The 16893-nt window shown below is 59.1% G+C and overlaps 1 protein-coding gene across 3 annotated transcripts in view; it reads left to right on the top strand.

Moving 5' to 3' along the window:
• The window catches only part of GRID1 (glutamate ionotropic receptor delta type subunit 1), a 617880-nt gene that overhangs the window by 149354 nt on the left and 451633 nt on the right, over positions 1 to 16893 (top strand). For 2 of the 3 annotated variants that reach the window (XM_059662029.1, XM_059662030.1), the window contains exon 3: positions 6026 to 6310. The exons of the other annotated variant lie outside the window; for it this stretch is intronic. In XM_059662029.1, the coding sequence (XP_059518012.1) occupies positions 6026 to 6310 (285 nt within the window). The remainder of the gene's footprint in view (positions 1 to 6025; positions 6311 to 16893) is intronic. 3 annotated transcript variants of the gene reach the window in all.

Here is a 16893-nt window from a genome sequence, read left to right as displayed (position 1 = left end):
TTATCCACGAAGAAGGAGCAAGGGCATTCGTTGGACATGGGGAGAAGCCAGGAGGGAGAGGAGAACAGCAGGGGGCGGAGGGTGGAGGCCCCCTGAGGCTGGCCACACACCTTGCAAGGTCACACGCTGCACCCCTGTGGCTGACCCAGCCTCTCCTCCGATGCTCGGACAGGAGACGTGGCTGGCAGGCTACCACCGCAGGCTGACCGGGCGGTTTCACCAGCTGCTGCACAGGAGCGAGCAGCGAGGGGTCAGAGAGGGACTGTGACCACCAAGAGGCACAACGAAACTGACAGCTGACGAGGGCGGGAGGGAGGCGGACGAGGCTGTGGGATGCGCTTGCCAGGAGGTCCTGGCTCCAGAGCAGAGCGAGGTCCTGCCAGGCGAGCAGGCGAGCGGGGAGGGGAGTGCCAGGGAGACGGCAGCTCTAGGCCGGCCTCAGAGACTGCCACTCATTTCCCCTCCTCATGGTTTTGTTTATCTTTCAAACGTCTTAATAAAACATGAGAAAACATTTATTCTCTATAGATCAATAATTTATTCTGAGTTATGACAATACTGGGTTTGGTCAATTATTCATTGACTATGAAGTATTTATAAATGCTACCTTAATCTAAAGCATTAGCCATTAGGATTCCAATAGGAAGAGAGCTGCTGACTTGGAGGAGAGGAAGGGCACAGTGGGAGGGTGGCAGCCGCGGGGGTGGGGGGGGGTGAGGGGAGGACTGTGGCTGCTAAGACTGTTTGAAGTAACGAGGTGGCACTGGGAGTCCCACTTGGGGGGCAGGTGGAGGTGCTGCAGTGCCCGGGGTGGCCTGCTGGACCCTCAGAGAGCCCATTCCTGTGAAGCGAGGCTGAGCCCGGGCCAGCGGCGCCTCGCCAGGCTCCTTTGGGTTGAGGCGTCTCTCCTGGGCTGCTTCTACCCAAGAGGAGCGCCCCCTCTTGTCCACGCGGAAAGGCCCTGTCCTCTGACCACCCACAGGCTGCTTAGCACATGAGGCTGGGGGCTCTGGTGTTAGAGGAGCAGGGGCTGCAGGGGTGGGCCGCACTTGTGCAGGGACCACATGGGGTCCCGGGAGGAGCAGAAGGGATGTGCCCTGGGGCATGATGCCTCTGGGCACAGGGCGGAGGGGAGGGCTGGGTTGGCAGTGACCAGCACCATCCCCAGGCGGTGGCACCAGAGATTGTGCGTCTCCTCTAGCACCAGCCATCGGGGTGTATTCCCAGCCTTGGTCCTAGAATTCTCCAGGAATCCCCCTGGGGCTCAAGAAGCCTGGGCTGGGTCAGCAGTGGTGCCAGGGTGCCCTCATGTGTGGGCACCGAGCTGGGCCGTGAGCTGGATGTGCCCTGCCCAGGGAGGCTTTGCTCTGCGTGCGGGCTCCTTCCTGGGACAGTGCTGGGTGCGGCGCTCCCCCAAGAGGTTCCCCAGAGAAGGGCTGGGTAGGTTCCCACCGGCTCCCGGGCCCTGCCCAGTGGTCTCCTGCTCAGTCTGAGCTGCGGCTCTGTGCCACAGGCTCTCTGGCTGCGTGGCCTGGCCTCTCTGTGCTTCAGTTTTGTCACCAGAGGAGCAGAAAGCTCACCTGGGGTGAAGGTTACAGACATCCCGTCTCACCCGTGCCGTGGCCCCGGAGTCTGCAGAGGCCTGGGTGCCGACGCCGCAGGGCAGCCGTGCGAATGTTGATCCTGGGGCAGCCTGGGATGCTGGCTGAGCCCAGGAGCCTCTCGTCGGCCCCCGCCCTGAGCTCTGAGCAGCTTCTTTCTTCCCTATTCCCGGCCACCGAGCTCAGGTGAGGGCTCGAAGCTGCTCATTAGTCCTCTCTGCTCCTGACTGTCCCCGCTGATGAGCCATTCTCAGGGAGCCTTTATCAGCCCATCTGCCTGCATGGTTACAATCAGGAGAGATCAGCGTGATGGCCATGTTCTATTGCAGACAAAGAATTATGACAAAGGCAGCTATCTTCTGGCGAGGTGCAGACACCGCCAGGTGGAGAGGTGAGTAGTCGTGGCGGCTTCTACCCTCCACTTCGCGCCAGGCTCTGGGGAGGCTCGTCACACACAGACCTTTCACAGGGTGCGCGCAGCAGCCCTGAGGTGGCGCCTCGTCTACCAGACAGGAAACCACAGAGGCCACCCCAGGGTGGGCAAACTTTTTGACTCGAGGGCCACAATGGGTTCTTAAACTGGACCGGAGGGCCAGAACAAAAGCATGGATGGAGTGTTTGTGTGAACTAATATAAATTCAAAGTAAACATCATTACATAAAAGGGTACGGTCTTTTTTTTTTTTTTTTAGTTTTATTCATTTCAAACGGGCCGGATCCGGCCCGCGGGCCGTAGTTTGCCCACGGCTGGGCCAGCCCCTCGCCAAGCCCTGTGGAGTGTCCGCGGCAGGGCCGGGTTCAGACCCAGGCCGCGGGACCCACTGGGGTTCGGACACAGAGGCCAGGCCCTCTCCAAGGCCGCGGAGTGTCTGTGGCAGGGCCGGGTTCAGACCCAGGCCGCGGGACGCCACTGGGGTTCAGACACAGAGGCCAGGCCCTCTCCAAGGCTGAGGAGTGTCTGTGGCAGGGCCGGCCTCTCCCTCAGGGCCTGGGGAAGCTTCCCGCCCTGATTCCCGCCCGTTCGCTGGGGCGCGTGGAGCTGCACGCGGCCACGGGAGGCCGGGCCAGTGGAGCCACCTCCGTGGGGAGGGCTGTCGGCTTTGGGGGTGAGGTCTCCCTCTGTTGTAACTACTGCTGTAACTTGGGATCCTGGGCATGACTTGGGTGGGGACGTGGAAACTGACATGCTTGTGCCCAGCACAGGTTGGCACTTGTGGTCCTTGTGAAGTCACTGCTCTCATAGCTCTGCTGGTGCAAAGATACCAGAAGCCGGATGGTTTCATGCCCCCGGTCCAGTCATTGCAATGAAATAGAAACCGGTGGCTCAGAAAGGAGACGTGCCCATGGCCACAGGCTGCTGACCAGAGAGCCGCCAGAACCAGGAGACTCTGGAGCTGCGTCTGCTGCCCGAGCCCATGCCGCCCGAGCTGGCATCTGTGGCTGCCGTGGGGCCGGGCAGGGTGACCAGCAGACACTTGTCTGCCCCCCGAGCATGTTCCTGCTACCGGGCCGGTGCCGTGTCCTGCACCCGTCACACCGCTCCCCTGTCTCTGTGGGTCTGAATCTCTCTTCCCTTGAGGTCCTGATGCCAGCCCCACCGGAGTTCACCATCCTCAGGCCCCAGGGAGCTTCCTCTCTCCTTCCTCACAGGCTGAGCTGCGGGCTCTGTCTCCTTGGTAGGTCGAAGGGGGCCCTGCTTACCCTGCTCTTTGTCCTCCCCCACCAGTGCTTGGTGTCCAGGCTTGCAAATGGGGGGGGGGGAGGCAGGGGGGAGGGGCAGACCTGGAGGAGTGAGCAGAGCCCAGGTGGGGGCAGGGACTTTAGAACCAGGGTATTGAGTGGGGGCAGGGTTTGCCATCCGATGTCAGACACTGACCCAGGAGGGAGCCGGGCAGGGGGGCGGCACACAGCTGGCACCCAATGAGGCCACAGTGAGGGCGTGCTCTTTGGTGCTCTGGGCTGGGACGGGGGCTGGGGCGCTGGCTCACTTGATGCCCCAGTGGCGCGCGGTTTATTTTGCAAGTTTTCTGGTTTAAAGTTATAGATGCAATGCCCTACCATTAAAGAGAGCACGGGCAGGAGGAGCAGAGAAAGCCATCACCGCAGCACCGCCTCTCAGGGATTCTCTGGCCTTTTCTGTGGCTCTTCACCTGGCTGTAATCCTGGTGAGCGGACACGGCTGCGCCCTGCTTTTGCACTTAGTCCTGTCTCAGGAGCGGTTAGATCGCGTGCCATCTCAGTTGTGTGGCCTCGTGACTTCATAGCTGGAAAGTGGATGCAGTGACGCCTCCTGCACACGGGCGCCGTGAGAGCAGTGGGAACCCTGCCTGCGTACAGTGCGCGCCAGGATGCTTGGCCCAGAGAACGTTCTCACAGGACGGTCCCTCCTCTTACAGAGCGTCCCACGCACCCATTACCGGAGGCTTATTTTCCTCTGCTAAGGGAATTCTCTGTTCACGGCATGGAATTTTAGCAACATACAGAAAAGCAGGAAAACCACGTCTAGGCCTCTTCTAACATGCAACCACGTTTACCATTTTGGTCCTTCATGCCTGCTGTGTTATTTACTGGGTGTTGTAAAATACATACAATTGTGTATCATTTCCCCATGACTTTTATGACGCGCACTTCCCTACCAGTATGTTAATGTATCTGTGAATAGTTTTAAAGACTGCATATGTTTTCAGCAAATGGAGCCATTTCATTCACTCACCGATTTGTCTCTTAGATTGTTGGCAATAGTTCACGAGAACGGAGAAGTGGCCTTCGAACGTGTTGGGTCTGAAGCCATTTCTGCAGTTCAATAGGGGCCTGGAGTGCCATCACTGGGCAGAGGGCGTGACCTGTCCTGGCTCGTTGTATTTTGCAGCCTTTACTCGCTGCCACCTGCCGAGCCCGGTGTGTGCAGGAGGGTGGTGAGCAGAACGGCTTGGCCCTTGTCCCCTGGAGCTTGAGGTCAAGCAGGAGAGAAGAGTAGGGGAATTGTGGGGTGAGGGGAGTGCTGGACAAGGGGTCCGTAGCTAGCCTGGGGGTGGAGTCTGAGTCTTGACACGCGAGAGGCAATAGAAAGCAGGGCAGGTGCAGGGCCAAGACTTGGGCAGTTGGTTGGGGCATAGTGAGCGGGGCCTGTGACAGGCCGCACAGCGTCGGGGCGCCTGCAAGGCGCTCTGAGGGCTTTGACTCTGTGGGAGCCACCGAAGGGCTTTATACAGGAGCAGCCGTGGTTGGGTTTCTGTTCGGGAGAGCAAGCTGGGTGAGAGGGGCAGGCACTGGGGTGGCTGCACGACTCCCTGAGAGACTTCAGGGGGTCTCTTGTTCAGCCGCCCCGCCCCACCTCACGCTTGGAGGCCGAGGGGTCCACCGGGAGAGCTGTGGCATTTGAATGATTGTCCTGAGTGGGGAGCAGGATGGCTCCCACGCCTGCTCCAGGGTGCTCCCTGCTCTCAGGCTCCTTCTCCCCGGGCTCTCAGCGGAAAGAACCGCTTTGTCCAGTTGTTCAAAGCCGGCCATCGGCCGCAGACGGCCTGCTGACACTCCCAGGCTGTTTCTTTCCCACACTCCTGCGTCACAGAAAGCGTTATTGGTAAATGTCGCTCAGAAATGTTCAGAACGAGGGCCCGTATGCAAGGTGTATCTCTCTGCTGCTGGCCTGATGCCCGGGGTGTGGTGTGTGGCTGACAGGCATCCCTCGTGCTTACGGGTGACTCCGGAAGGCCAGTGCCGCCTCCAGCCTGGCCAGCGGCCCGCCCTCACCTGGGAGCCTCTCCCTTCGCTCCTGGCGAGTGGCTGAGCCACCCGGGGCCCCTGGCGCCAGCGCTGGGCAGGGTCTGACCCAGGCTTTAGGATATGAACCAAGTGGATTTGGCCAGAAGACTTAGGGTTCTGTCTCTTTTTTTACCGACAACCTGGATCCTCTGGGGAAGTGTCTCGCTGACTTTCTGATGTGATTCATTCCCTTTAGTCCCAATCAGCCAGTCCGGTCAACTATTGAAGAGCATACAGTATTGTTCTGGTCTGGGCCTGGCCTTAGGGAAACACAGATAAAAACAAAAGCGCGTTCCCGGCTGTCAGGGGCTCTAGCCAGGCAGGAGACAGGACGGCCCATGGAGCAGCACCAGGGCCTCTGGAGCAGACGTGGGCTGCATCCCTATTCTGCCATCTCTGCTCGAGCAGCCTGCGGCACATAATTCTGCCTTTCCTGACCTTTGTTTTCTTATCTGTTGAATGGGCACAAGAGCGTCTAGAGGGCATCAGTGAGACTGTGTGTGAGAGCTGCCTGCCTGGCCCGGCATGGTCTCTTGGTCCCTGGAAGGAGGCAGCACTTCTTGGGGCCCCAGGCATGAGCTGCCAGGTGCGGGCCGGGTGGGTGCGGCCGGTGCAGCATCACCCTGTGCTGACCCCTGCCTCTCTCACCTCTCTTTCCAGCCTGTGACCTCATGACCCAGGGGATTTTGGCTTTGGTCACATCCACTGGCTGTGCGTCCGCCAACGCCCTGCAGTCTCTCACCGACGCGATGCACATCCCACACCTCTTTGTCCAGCGCAACCCAGGAGGGTCACCACGCACTGCCTGCCACCTGAACCCCAGCCCCGAAGGGGAGGCCTACACGCTGGCCTCGAGGCCGCCCGTGCGCCTCAACGACGTCATGCTCAGGCTGGTGACCGAGCTGCGCTGGCAGAAGTTCGTCATGTTCTACGACAGTGAGTACGGTGAGTCCAAGGGGCAGGGGCCGCTCTGGGCTCCGATGGGCGCACAGCTGGGAGCGGGAGGCCTGCGCGCTGGCCTTGGCAGGGCAGGCAGCTGCCTGCCTCCGAGCAGGTGTGGGAGGCGTGGAAGGTGGGGGTGGTCTGAGCCCAGTGGGCCTCGGCGGCAGGGCCCAGCCTTGAGCTTCACGAGTGGGGGAAGAGCTGTGCAAACAGATCCATAGACAGGCACTAAAGTTGCCTAGCAACACCACCTTACCATGACAGCTGAAATTCGAATCATCTTCAATAAAATATTAATAACCTGCTGGCAGGGACCCGAAGGGCTGCACGCAGGCGGCGGCGGAGGCCGCCAGCATCGGCCTCCCGGAGGCCTCCTCTCCAAAGATTGCCCCTCACCAGCCCCTCCCAGCTCCTTCCTGCCTCCTCTCTCATCCGCCCGTAGTTTCAGGGTCTTGGGCAAATGTCAGGGGGAGGACACCTGAGTGGCCCACGGGGCATGGCCGGACACGGCCTCTTTGAATGTCTGCCATAAGGAAAGAGTCATCATTTGCTTCTTAGAAAACCAGGAAGATGGGTTTTGGAGAAGTGGCTCGGGTTTTCTCATGGCTGCTCTGTAAAAACAAAACCCTCGTTCCACGATACGATGGTTTCCATGTTACATGTTGTTTTTTTAAATCCCGTTATTTCGAGATGATTGAGATTCACATACAATTCTGAGAAATAATACGGAGAGACCCAGTGGCCTCAGCAGGTCCCCAGCGGCAGCTGCGTGCAGAGCTGTGTGCAGCTCGTAGCGGGAAGGGACACGCGTGCCCTTGCTCACACCCTCCAGCGCGCATGCAGGCGGCGTGCGCTCACCGCTGTGCGATTTACCTCGCGTGGATTCGTGTGCCCCGTCGTCAGGATCAGAGCAGTTTCCTCGTGAGGACCCTCATGCTACAGGCACGGCCACCTACGTTCTATGTCTAAGGGTGTGAGGACGGTGAGGCCGGCAGCCTCGTAGCTCGGGCCCGCGGGGCCCTCGAGAGTCCTGCTGTCCCTGGCGAGCTCAGTCCTTTGCCAGGAAGGGAACCGCGAAGAGAAGTCAGTGTGTGTTTGCATTTCCCTGACACTCTCTGCTGAGACTGGGCGTCGCCCTCAGCCCTGGAGCAAATATGCTGCCCGAGACTGCGGGAGGAGTGGGGCGCCCGGGTACCGTGCTGATGTAAAGGTGAGGCGGGGAGGGGACAGGGCAGCCCGAGAGTCCGTGCACTTGAGCTGGACTCTGTCCAGGACTGGCCTCTCCCCCACCCTCTCAATCTCTGGCCCTGGGAGCAGGGGGAGACCAGGCCACCTCTGAGGAGTCACAGGGCGCCTCTAGGGGGCCAGCCTTCCTCTGAGAACCCTTGTGTTGGTGACTCAACCTCGTGCCTTCTGGTCTGCTCTGCGGCTGGGTGAGGCAGGTGTGCACGTGCCCTGGGCTGGAGGGTGCTGTGTCCTCTGTTCCCGCCCCACTTCTCCCGGCACCTTTGCTCTCCTTCTGCTCTGACCTATAGACACTCTTCACGCGCTGGTTCTCGCAGACTGAATGACACCCCATGGCACCTGCTCAGACTCTCTTTTCTTCTTATTATTCCCCTCCCCCGCACTCAGCGCTGGCGGTTCTCAGTGACTTCACACAGGGGAGGGGACCAAGTGCTCCTATGGCGAGCACCGTGGCAGTGGGTGAGCCTTGAGTGCTGTGCTGGGAAGAACTCTGAGGCTGTATGTGGGAGTGACAGAAAGCGCTGTGGTTGCTCTGTGATGCCCCCGGTGCTCCGGGGGCTGGGCTGGGGAAGAGGGACTGGCAGCCATCTGCCCTGTTTACGGATTCTGATCTGCAAGGTGGCTGGCCTGGGAAGCCCTGCAGAGCTGCCATATACGTGGGGACGTCGCTGTCCAGGGTGCTGACCCGTTGGCTTCAGACTTTCCGGAGGCCAGAGCCCTTTCCCTGGCTTCGGTGCTGGGCCTCCTGCCTTTGCCTGCCCTGGTCATTGGCCCCCTGATTAGATGACCTTGGAGGTCAAGATTTTGCCTCAAGATGTTCTCCATAAATTTAACCCTGACTCCTGCTTGTCTTGGCTATGCCTCGCACACACGGCCCAGCCTCTGACCCGCTTTCCAACACCCTTGTGTTGGGGAGCCCGGGAGGGAAACCCCGTGCTCTGGGATGCAGCACATCCGGCCAGGAGTGGAGGGTGAGGGGCTCCCTTGGCAGGGCTGGCATTGGTCTGTCTGAGGGCCTTGGAGGTTTTATGTGGCTGTTATGCCCAAGACAAACGGGGCCTCCAGGGCTCCTCGGCGCTTCCAGCACCCCCCACTGCAGCACTAGCTGGCTGCAGATCAGCCCAATTCAAGTCAAGTGGCCTGTAAAGGCTGTTTTATTCCTTCCAAAGTCAAACAGAAGTGCTGATGTGCAAGTGTCTTTCCGTGTATTATCTTACCTAAACCTATAATGATGGCACTCTGAGGTTCTTGCTGCATTTACAGATGAGGAATGCAAGTCCGAGAGAGGCATCCTGACTGTTATGCCCTTGCGCTTAGTCAGGCTGTTTCTGTCATCTGGGGTGGCTAAGTCCATCTTCCCAGCCAGGCCGAGTTGATGCTAAGAAGGAGGTGGTGGTTCGGAATGGGCTGGCGTGCCTAGGATGGGGAGGGGTAAGGCCCCAACCTGCTGGGTGAGGCCTGATTCTTCCTTACTTGCCCCTCAGTCTTCCTTTAAACCCAGGAATGTCCTGCCCTGGGTGGAGCCTGAGGACTGCACATTTGAGCGAGGAATCAAGGGCCAGGGAAGCAAAAGCCTTGGGCCCCGAGAGAGAACTTGGCAGAGAGCGAGAGAGGAGTTTTTATGTATATGGTTTACAAAATCAAGACGTGCCATTTGGTAAAATTCCACAGAAAACACTTGTATGCTTGTTGTGACAGTGAAAGGGAAAATAAAAGAGAAGCTGACATTTGGGAGAGAAAATCTGTAACATTAAAATACCAAAAGTTTGGATCGAACAGAACAGCGAGCTTTGGCGTGCCGCTTCACATTCTGGAACACTCATTAGTGTGTGGGGGGCCGTGCTCGGGACTGTGGCCTCACTCTCTTCCTAGTGAACACATGTGGGTGAGCGGTGGAGTTGTGATGGGACTTTAGAAATCATTGACTCATCCATTCAACAAATACTCACCAAGTTCCTACCACGTGCGGTTTTTTCTACAAACGCATAGATGAAGATACAGGTGGTGGAGTAGCTTGGCTGAAGCTGAAGCCAGGCTCCAGCCGTCCCTCCGCAGCGTCTCCCGCCTCTGGGCAGCTGGCAGGCCGGGCCGTCGGCTGCTGGAATCCACAGAAGCAAACACTCAGGCTCTGCATGAATGGGCGCTGCCTATTGCACCAGTTTTTAAATTATTTTAAAAACTTGGAAGTTGCCCACGATAACAATGTACATGTTAAGCTAAAAGAATGGAAATAAAGTGAACTTCCATGAACCCATACCAACTTAACAATGCGAAGGAGCCCTCCGGGGACAGCGCCGTCCTGAGTGTGCTCGCCAGCCCTGCTTTTCTTTCTTTCTTTAAAATATATTTTATTGATTTTTTACAGAGAGGAAGGGAGAGGAATAGAGAGTTAGAAACATCGATCAGCTGCCTCCTGCACACCTCCTACTGGGGATGTGCCCGCAACCAAGGTACATGCCCTTGACCGGAATCGAACCTGGGACCTCTCAGTCCGCAGGCCGACGCTCTATCCACTGAGCCAAACCAGTCAGGGCATCTTTATAGGCGGTCATTTACCGAAATACCAAAGTACACATTGCTGAGGGCGATCTGGTGTGAGCGGGGATGGGGAGGGTTTCGATTGGCTGTCAGGAGGAAGTGTAGTGAGGGGCAGGGCAGGGCCAGACTGCTCCTGGCCAGAAACCCCCATAAAAGACCCCTGGCTGCCCTATCCTCTCCAGTCCATGGAGTAACTCTTCTGTATGCTTTTGTGGTTGCTTTTTTCCACTCATTATTAGGATTTTGAGACCCACTCATGTGATGAAGTGGGTATATCCAATCCTTTTTACTGCTGCATACTTTCATGCGACATTATGTATTTTATTGTTATGGGCATTTGGGCTGTTTCCAGATATTTGCTATTGCAGGTAATGGTAATGAGGACATTCGCGTACCTGTCTCCGGGGTCCAGTGAGGGCTCTGTGAGGCTCTCCTGAGGCAGACTTGCTGGGCCTTGGTCCCTGCCTGTTGCACCTGGTTAAGTCATTCCAGGCTGTGCTCCACTCCGCTGTTGGCATTGCCGCCTGCAGCGGCTCAGAGTGCTCGGAGCTCCCAACCTCACCCGCAACTGGCAGCACTTTAATTTTGAGATTTTCATGTGAAGATGGTATATTATTATGATTTTAAAATACATTTTTCTGATAACAGATGGATTGAGCATCTTTTCATGTCTTTATGGGCTATTTTTTGTTTTCTCTTCTATGAAATGCCTGTTTATTGTTTTTAATATTTTACCGATTTTTAAAATTGAGCCTTTTCTTTTGTAAGTTAGGTGTGGCAAATATCTTCTTTCAGTTACCTGTCTCTTTTATTTTTAAGAATGACTTTTTATTTATATTGAGAGAGAGGTGAGAGCGAAACATTGATTGGCTGCCTCTCCCACTCATCTTTCATGTGCGTAACTTCTTCCTGTCTTATTTAAGAGGTTCTTCCACACCCAAATGCCATAAAGGTATTTCCTGCTGAGCTCTGTGCACTGAGGGTAGATGTCGCCCTCTGGCTGGGTGCCCACGGCGTGTCCGCAGCGTGTTCCATGGGGGCGCCCCTGGCTGTGATGCTGGGCCGCCCCTCCCTGCAGCTGTGGCAGCGTTCCTCCCCAGCTCTGCTCTGTGAGACGGGAGCCTTGGGGCCGATCTTTTCTAGGTGGTGACTGCACAGCTTGTGGCAGGTCCTTGGGGAGAACTTCCTGGAGGTGGCTACAGGTTAGCAGGGAGCACTAGTAGGAGGTGCTCAGGCGAAGGGCTCTGGGGGGGAGGGGTCCCGGAAGAGCAGCCCTGGCAAAGGGAAGAGCTTGCTGGAAGGCTAGGTCAGGGTGATGGGAAGAGGCACAGATCATGTGGTGGCCCTGTGGGCAGTGGCCGGGGTGAGGCCGGAGCTATAGGCTGGGCAGGCCTTGGAGCCTCACCAATGGGTTTGGGACTCCCGGGTATTTGGGGAGCTGCCCCTGGCTGCCTCCGATGGTGCCTTTAGACCCCGTCCATCAGGCCCCGTCCAGACACCTGAGGGCAGACCCAGGCCTGGAGGTCTCCTCTCCAGAGGCCTAGTCCTTCCATGGCGTCCAGGCTCACTGGCTGCACGTGAGGGCGAAGAAACAAACGCACGTGCAGGATCGGATCTGACTCAGGACAAACCCCAGGACCTGGGCCCCAGCGGAGGCAAGGCCTGAACATGCCAGATGACCCCGGTGACTAGGAGACTCCGGCCCGAGTGGGTCCCGCCCAGGCCTCTGTCCGTGGGGCCCTGCGCGGTCTTCAGGGCACCGGCTCACCCTCCTCAGGACGCCTTCCCGGCCGCAGCAGGGTCCCTGCTTCCAGGTGGGGAACCGGGCTCAGAGCCGTGAGGGGATCTGCTCCAGGTCATGCGGCTGGAGGGTCGAGGGCCGCCAGGTCTGATTCCCAAAGCGGGTGCCACAGCTCTGCTCCCGCCAGGCCCTCGTGCACTGCCTTGGAGCAGATACTGTGGACTCCCTGCATCACAGGTTTGCTGGAGCAGGGCTGGCAGCAGCACAAGTTCCGTATGTCTGTCTTTAGCCAGTTGGCTAAGTATGGTATGTTACATACATTTCATGGGAAACTGTAGGGTTTGTTTTTTTTAGTCAGATACCACAGTGGAATTTATTGTTTTAAGAGAGGCTACAGAAAGGTGGAACCATTTGGCACACGAGACGACCACGTTTCACTGACCGGAGGGGCGGCCCGGGGCGGAGGGGAGAGGGCGGCCGCCCCAAAGCTTGCAGCGCGGTGCAGCACACAAAATGGTGATTTTTATACAGATTTTTTTTTTTTTTGGTTTTGCCATAAACACCTACCTCACAGGTTAAGAACACTGAGAAAACTGAAACAGATAAGGCCATGATGGTTGGAAAAACCCCAGTTGCCCACTCCGCCTGGGCGGCACTCACAAATCGCACCGTGGTCACGTGGGGCTCGGCCTGGGGAAGCAGGCGGTTCCCCTACTCACCAGCGGCGGGTGTGGGGTCTGGGATCTGAATGTGTGGAGCCCAGGCCTTGGTGGGCAGGCCCCTCGGGGCTCTGGGCTCTGGCCCCAGGCCCAGCACTGCCCTTTGGAAGCTGGAGGTGGTGCCCCTGCCGCCCTCCCCAGAGCCAGGCCGGGCAGTGCCCCTCTAGTGCTGGGGGCAAGGGAGGACCCCACTGTGGAGAAGGTGGGACACCCACAGGCCTCATTGCGCTTACACCGTGGAGGAGGGGGCGGTGGGGGTGCTGGAGGAGAGCCCTGGGGCTGCTGCTGGCAGTACCCACAGGGGCTCAGGGCCGGGCCCAGGGCAGGCTGGGCAAAGCCAGCGAACTGAATACGTTAACAGGGAGGGGGCCTGTCTGCCCCTGAGGCCGGGGCCGGGGAGGGAGAGGCTGCTGTCTTCTGGGTCAAGGGGTCAGGCTGCTGCCCCAGAGGGCACGTCTTTGTGCCAGAGTTTGCGGCTGTGGCTTCCCCCATCTGGGATTGTGCAGGCCCCATTGGGTGCGGGGACCCCTTTGCCTCCGTCTCTCAGAGGTCCCCCCCTGGCTGGAGTGGGGACATGGAAGCCACAGCAGCTGGGGGGGAGTCTGGTGTGGAGGGCAGAGGGGTGGAAGGCAGGCTGCACGTAGAGGGTCCTGCAAGCTTGGCCAGTGGCCCCCGGGCCTTGGGCCGTGCAGTGACTCGCCAGCGACGTCCCTGGCAGCTCGTTCTTGCTCTCCCTCTTCTCCTCCTCTTCCTTCTCCTCGACCTTGTCTGGGTCTAGGGGTTCGGCGAGGTGGCCAGGTTGGGGAACTTGCCCATGACGGCGATGGGGGTCTGGCGCTTGGCCTGCCTCGAGGTGCTGGGTGACGTAGTGCGTGCACTCACCCTAGAGCTTGGGTGAGGTCAAAGGAGCCGAAGCTGGCGGCTGCGCAGGGTCAGGCTCCTGACCCCCATGCTGCTGGGCAGCAGCCAGTTCCGCCCGGAACCCCAGCCCCAGCCAGGGCTTCCCTGGGGTGTGCACAGTGAGAGCTGCGGGCCCTCCAGCCCCACCCCCTCTGCCAGCCCCAGCTGTAGCTCTTTCTGTGCAAAGAGGCAGTGGTCCGGCACGTGGCACTGCTGGCTGGCAATTGCCCCGCAAGGACGGTGTGTGGTGCTGCTCTGTGCAGAGCACGCGGACACGTGTGTGCACCTGAGCACACACAGGCCGTAAGGAAACGGGTGGGGATGGAGACGGAATGGCAGATACATCTTTTCACTGTGTTGTTATTCCTCTTGAGTTTTGCATTAAGTGCAAAATTAATATAATAAGAGGCTGCCTCCTCTCCCCACTTATGCCCATGGTGACTTCTCTGAGCTCCAGCTTCCTCACTGAGGGACAGGGCTGGGGGTTTCTGAGCTGTGAGAGGAAAGGGGCCTGCAGAGTGAGTGCCTGGCACACGGCCAGCGTCTGCATGATGACAACAAGCCCCGTGCGGGAGCTGGAGGGGCAGCGTTATTCCTTACAGGGCGGGGTGGGCACAGGACCCACGAGCGCCCCGCACAGAGCCCTGGTCGCTTGCCTCTGCGCCCTGGCCCAGGATCGCCCTGGAGGAGTGGGGAGGGGCATGGCCTCAGGAGCAGTCTGTCTGGGTTGAGTCCGGCTCCGCCTCTCCAGCGGTGTGACCTTGGGCACGCCACTCAGCCCCTGTGCCGCCGCCTGTGTAATGGGGGTAGAATAACCTTCCCGCCCGCGTGGTCTCTCTGGATTACATGAGTTACATGTGCGAAGGGCTTTGCTGGTCCCGGCACAGGCTAAGCGCTCAGTAGACTTTTTGCTTAGGCACTGCGCCCGGTGGCAGCCCGTTGCTGCCCGTCCACCCCGTGCGTCTCTGCTGGGGCGTGTTCCGTGGCCGTACTTCCTCTTGGTTCTTGGGGAAGCAGCGCTGGGACCCGCCAGGCCTCCCTGCAGCCTCCCTCCTGGCCCGGGGCTCTGTGGCCGCACACCTTCCCCGCCGACAGCCCACTGTTCCCATGGCAAGTAGCCGCCAGCTGTGGGCCTCACTCCCTGAATCAGAGAATCATTAGGACAAATGCGGTTTTAATCAACGCTCCGTGCCGACAACGTCTAGTCTCTGGCCCCTGGCAAAGCAGGCCAGACAACTGAACCTCAGTGGTGAGCGATCTCATTAATAACTCACATCGTATAATTATGGCGTTAGTTTAAATGGAAGGAATAGCTACTTTTTCAAGAACAAATGAATAAATGAGTTTAATTGCTAAGAGACCTAACAAGAAATCTGACAATAACTTTGTGGGGACCAGTGTTCTAGGTTTTGTTCTTCAATCTAATTACAAAGCATTGGTACTTCAGGGCATGTTAATTGTGGTGTTTGCTAGCAGATTAAAGTTTATTAACGCCGAGTGGCCTCGCCCCCATCGGATTCCCGAGCCACCTAGGGATGCGAGGTCTCCTGATGCCGGCGTGGGGGACAGGGAGGTGGGCTGCCTGGCCCCAGGGCCCTGTGCAGCGGTGCCCCAGGGAGCTGTCTCTGCTTTCCTCCCCCCACGCCACGTGTGGCCCCTGCCGCTGACCCTGGCTCCCTCGGCCCCTCGGCCCCTGCACACAAGACGGAACAGGCTTGTGGTTAAATACCAGGATTCCGGCAAGGACAGCGCCTGGGAGACCCCGTCTGGGAGGACCATGGGCCCAAATGGGATCCTCTTCGTGGTCTCGGTTGACCCGTCTCCTACCCTCCTTTTGGGAGAGCGTGGCTCTTTCCCGATGGGGCCCGGGGTGCCAGGCCAGCCCTCTTCTTTACTGTGGCGCACTTGGCAGGGAGCAAAACGCCCTCCGTGACGTGCACTGTTCAGTGAGTGAGACGAGTACGGGCCAGCAGAAACACCACTGCTGTCAAGGTGCAGAGCCTGACAGCAGAAACGTTTGTTCTGAGGAGAGAAAACAGTAGTCACTTGCCCTGGCCCCAGTCACTGGGGCGCTGGTCGGTGGCACAGGCTCTGTGCCCGAGCCCACCTGCAGCATCTCTGGAGCCTCCTGTCTGCTCCTACGAGGATTCTCAGGGACCCGCGGTGTCCCTGCGGCTGGTCAGGGAGAGGGAGCGGGACAGGGCTTTGTGGAAGGCGGGGGTGCGGGGGCATCTCCAGCCGGGAAGAGAGCCTTGGTGGCCTGCTCGTGGGCAGGGTGGCCCCTGGGCCCTGGCCAGGCGATGCCCAGCCCCTCCTCGGGAGGTGGCATGGGTAGTTAGGAGCCAGGTTTCAGTGTCAGAAGTGCGCTCCCTGCTCGCTGCTCGCTGCCTCCTGGGGGTCCGGCGTGCCTGGAGCCGGCCTTGAGCCTGTGAGGTGGCCGGCGTGGCCTCCTGCAGAGCCAGATTACACAGGGCGCAGGACAGCACAGGGCAGAGCTTACGCTTTACGAGCTTCCTCTTGCCCAGGACCCACCTGGTGCCACCCAGCTCTGAGGAAGCCTTTATGGAGGCCTGGGAGCAGGTTCCTCTTGCCAGTTGTTCAGCACGATGTGCCTGGCAGGGCCTGTGAAGGGGAGGCCTGTGGGCCTTGCTGGGTCCAGAGAGCGTCTCCGAAACAGCTGCAGGGACGTGCTGCCCCTTGGGCGTCCCAGGAGGAGGAAGGCTGGGCCCACGCTGTCTCCGTGTGAGGTCCTGTGAAGCTTGCAGTGGGTCTCCACCCGCCCACATCACCCTTCTCCTTCTCCCCCTGCGCTCCCCTCCGGCCCTGCTGCTCCCCCAGCCTCTGTGCGGCTGCCCCTCCCGCCCCCCCGCCTCCCCCCCTTCCAGAGGTGCCCAGGGGCCGCCTGCCCAGGCCTCTCTCACCAACACATGACGATGGAACTCCTCCTCCTCTGACCCCTTGCCCTTCCCTGCCACGTTATTTTTTCCTTGAATTTACGGCCATTTGTTTTTCTCGGTGTCTTCCCCTCCCTGGGCTGTGAGTCCCGCAGAGGCAGGGCCTTGGCCGGCTGTGGAGTGATGCTGCACCCAGCGTGGCCATCAGCTCCTGGAACAGTCTGTGCTCCAGCAGATTGGAGAGCGAGTGAGCGAGTCTACACGTTGGGCGTTTTGTTGCCATGCGTTCTTCCTGGCAGCGTTTGTTCCTTTATCTGAGGTTTCCAATTACAGCCATAGTGCGTGCTTGGCGTGGAGTCCCACAGCGTTCCAGGCGCAGCTCTGCCCCCACCCCCTGCCGTGGGCCCTGTGCTGCCGCCCTGCTCCCCGCACCCTCCTCCCGGGCAGGTGGGGGGCAGCGCCTGTGCCCAGGGGCCGGGCCTGAGGAGAGTGCGGACAGCTCTCACAGTTTTAGGGGACAAACTAAATGTTTACTCAGTGGGATGGCAT

Source organism: Myotis daubentonii, chromosome 13, assembly GCF_963259705.1.
Source record: "Myotis daubentonii chromosome 13, mMyoDau2.1, whole genome shotgun sequence".
Classification (NCBI taxonomy): domain Eukaryota; kingdom Metazoa; phylum Chordata; class Mammalia; order Chiroptera; family Vespertilionidae; genus Myotis; species Myotis daubentonii.
The sequence above is the reverse complement of the archived record's forward strand: the minus strand, read 5'-3'. Positions and strand labels throughout refer to the sequence as shown.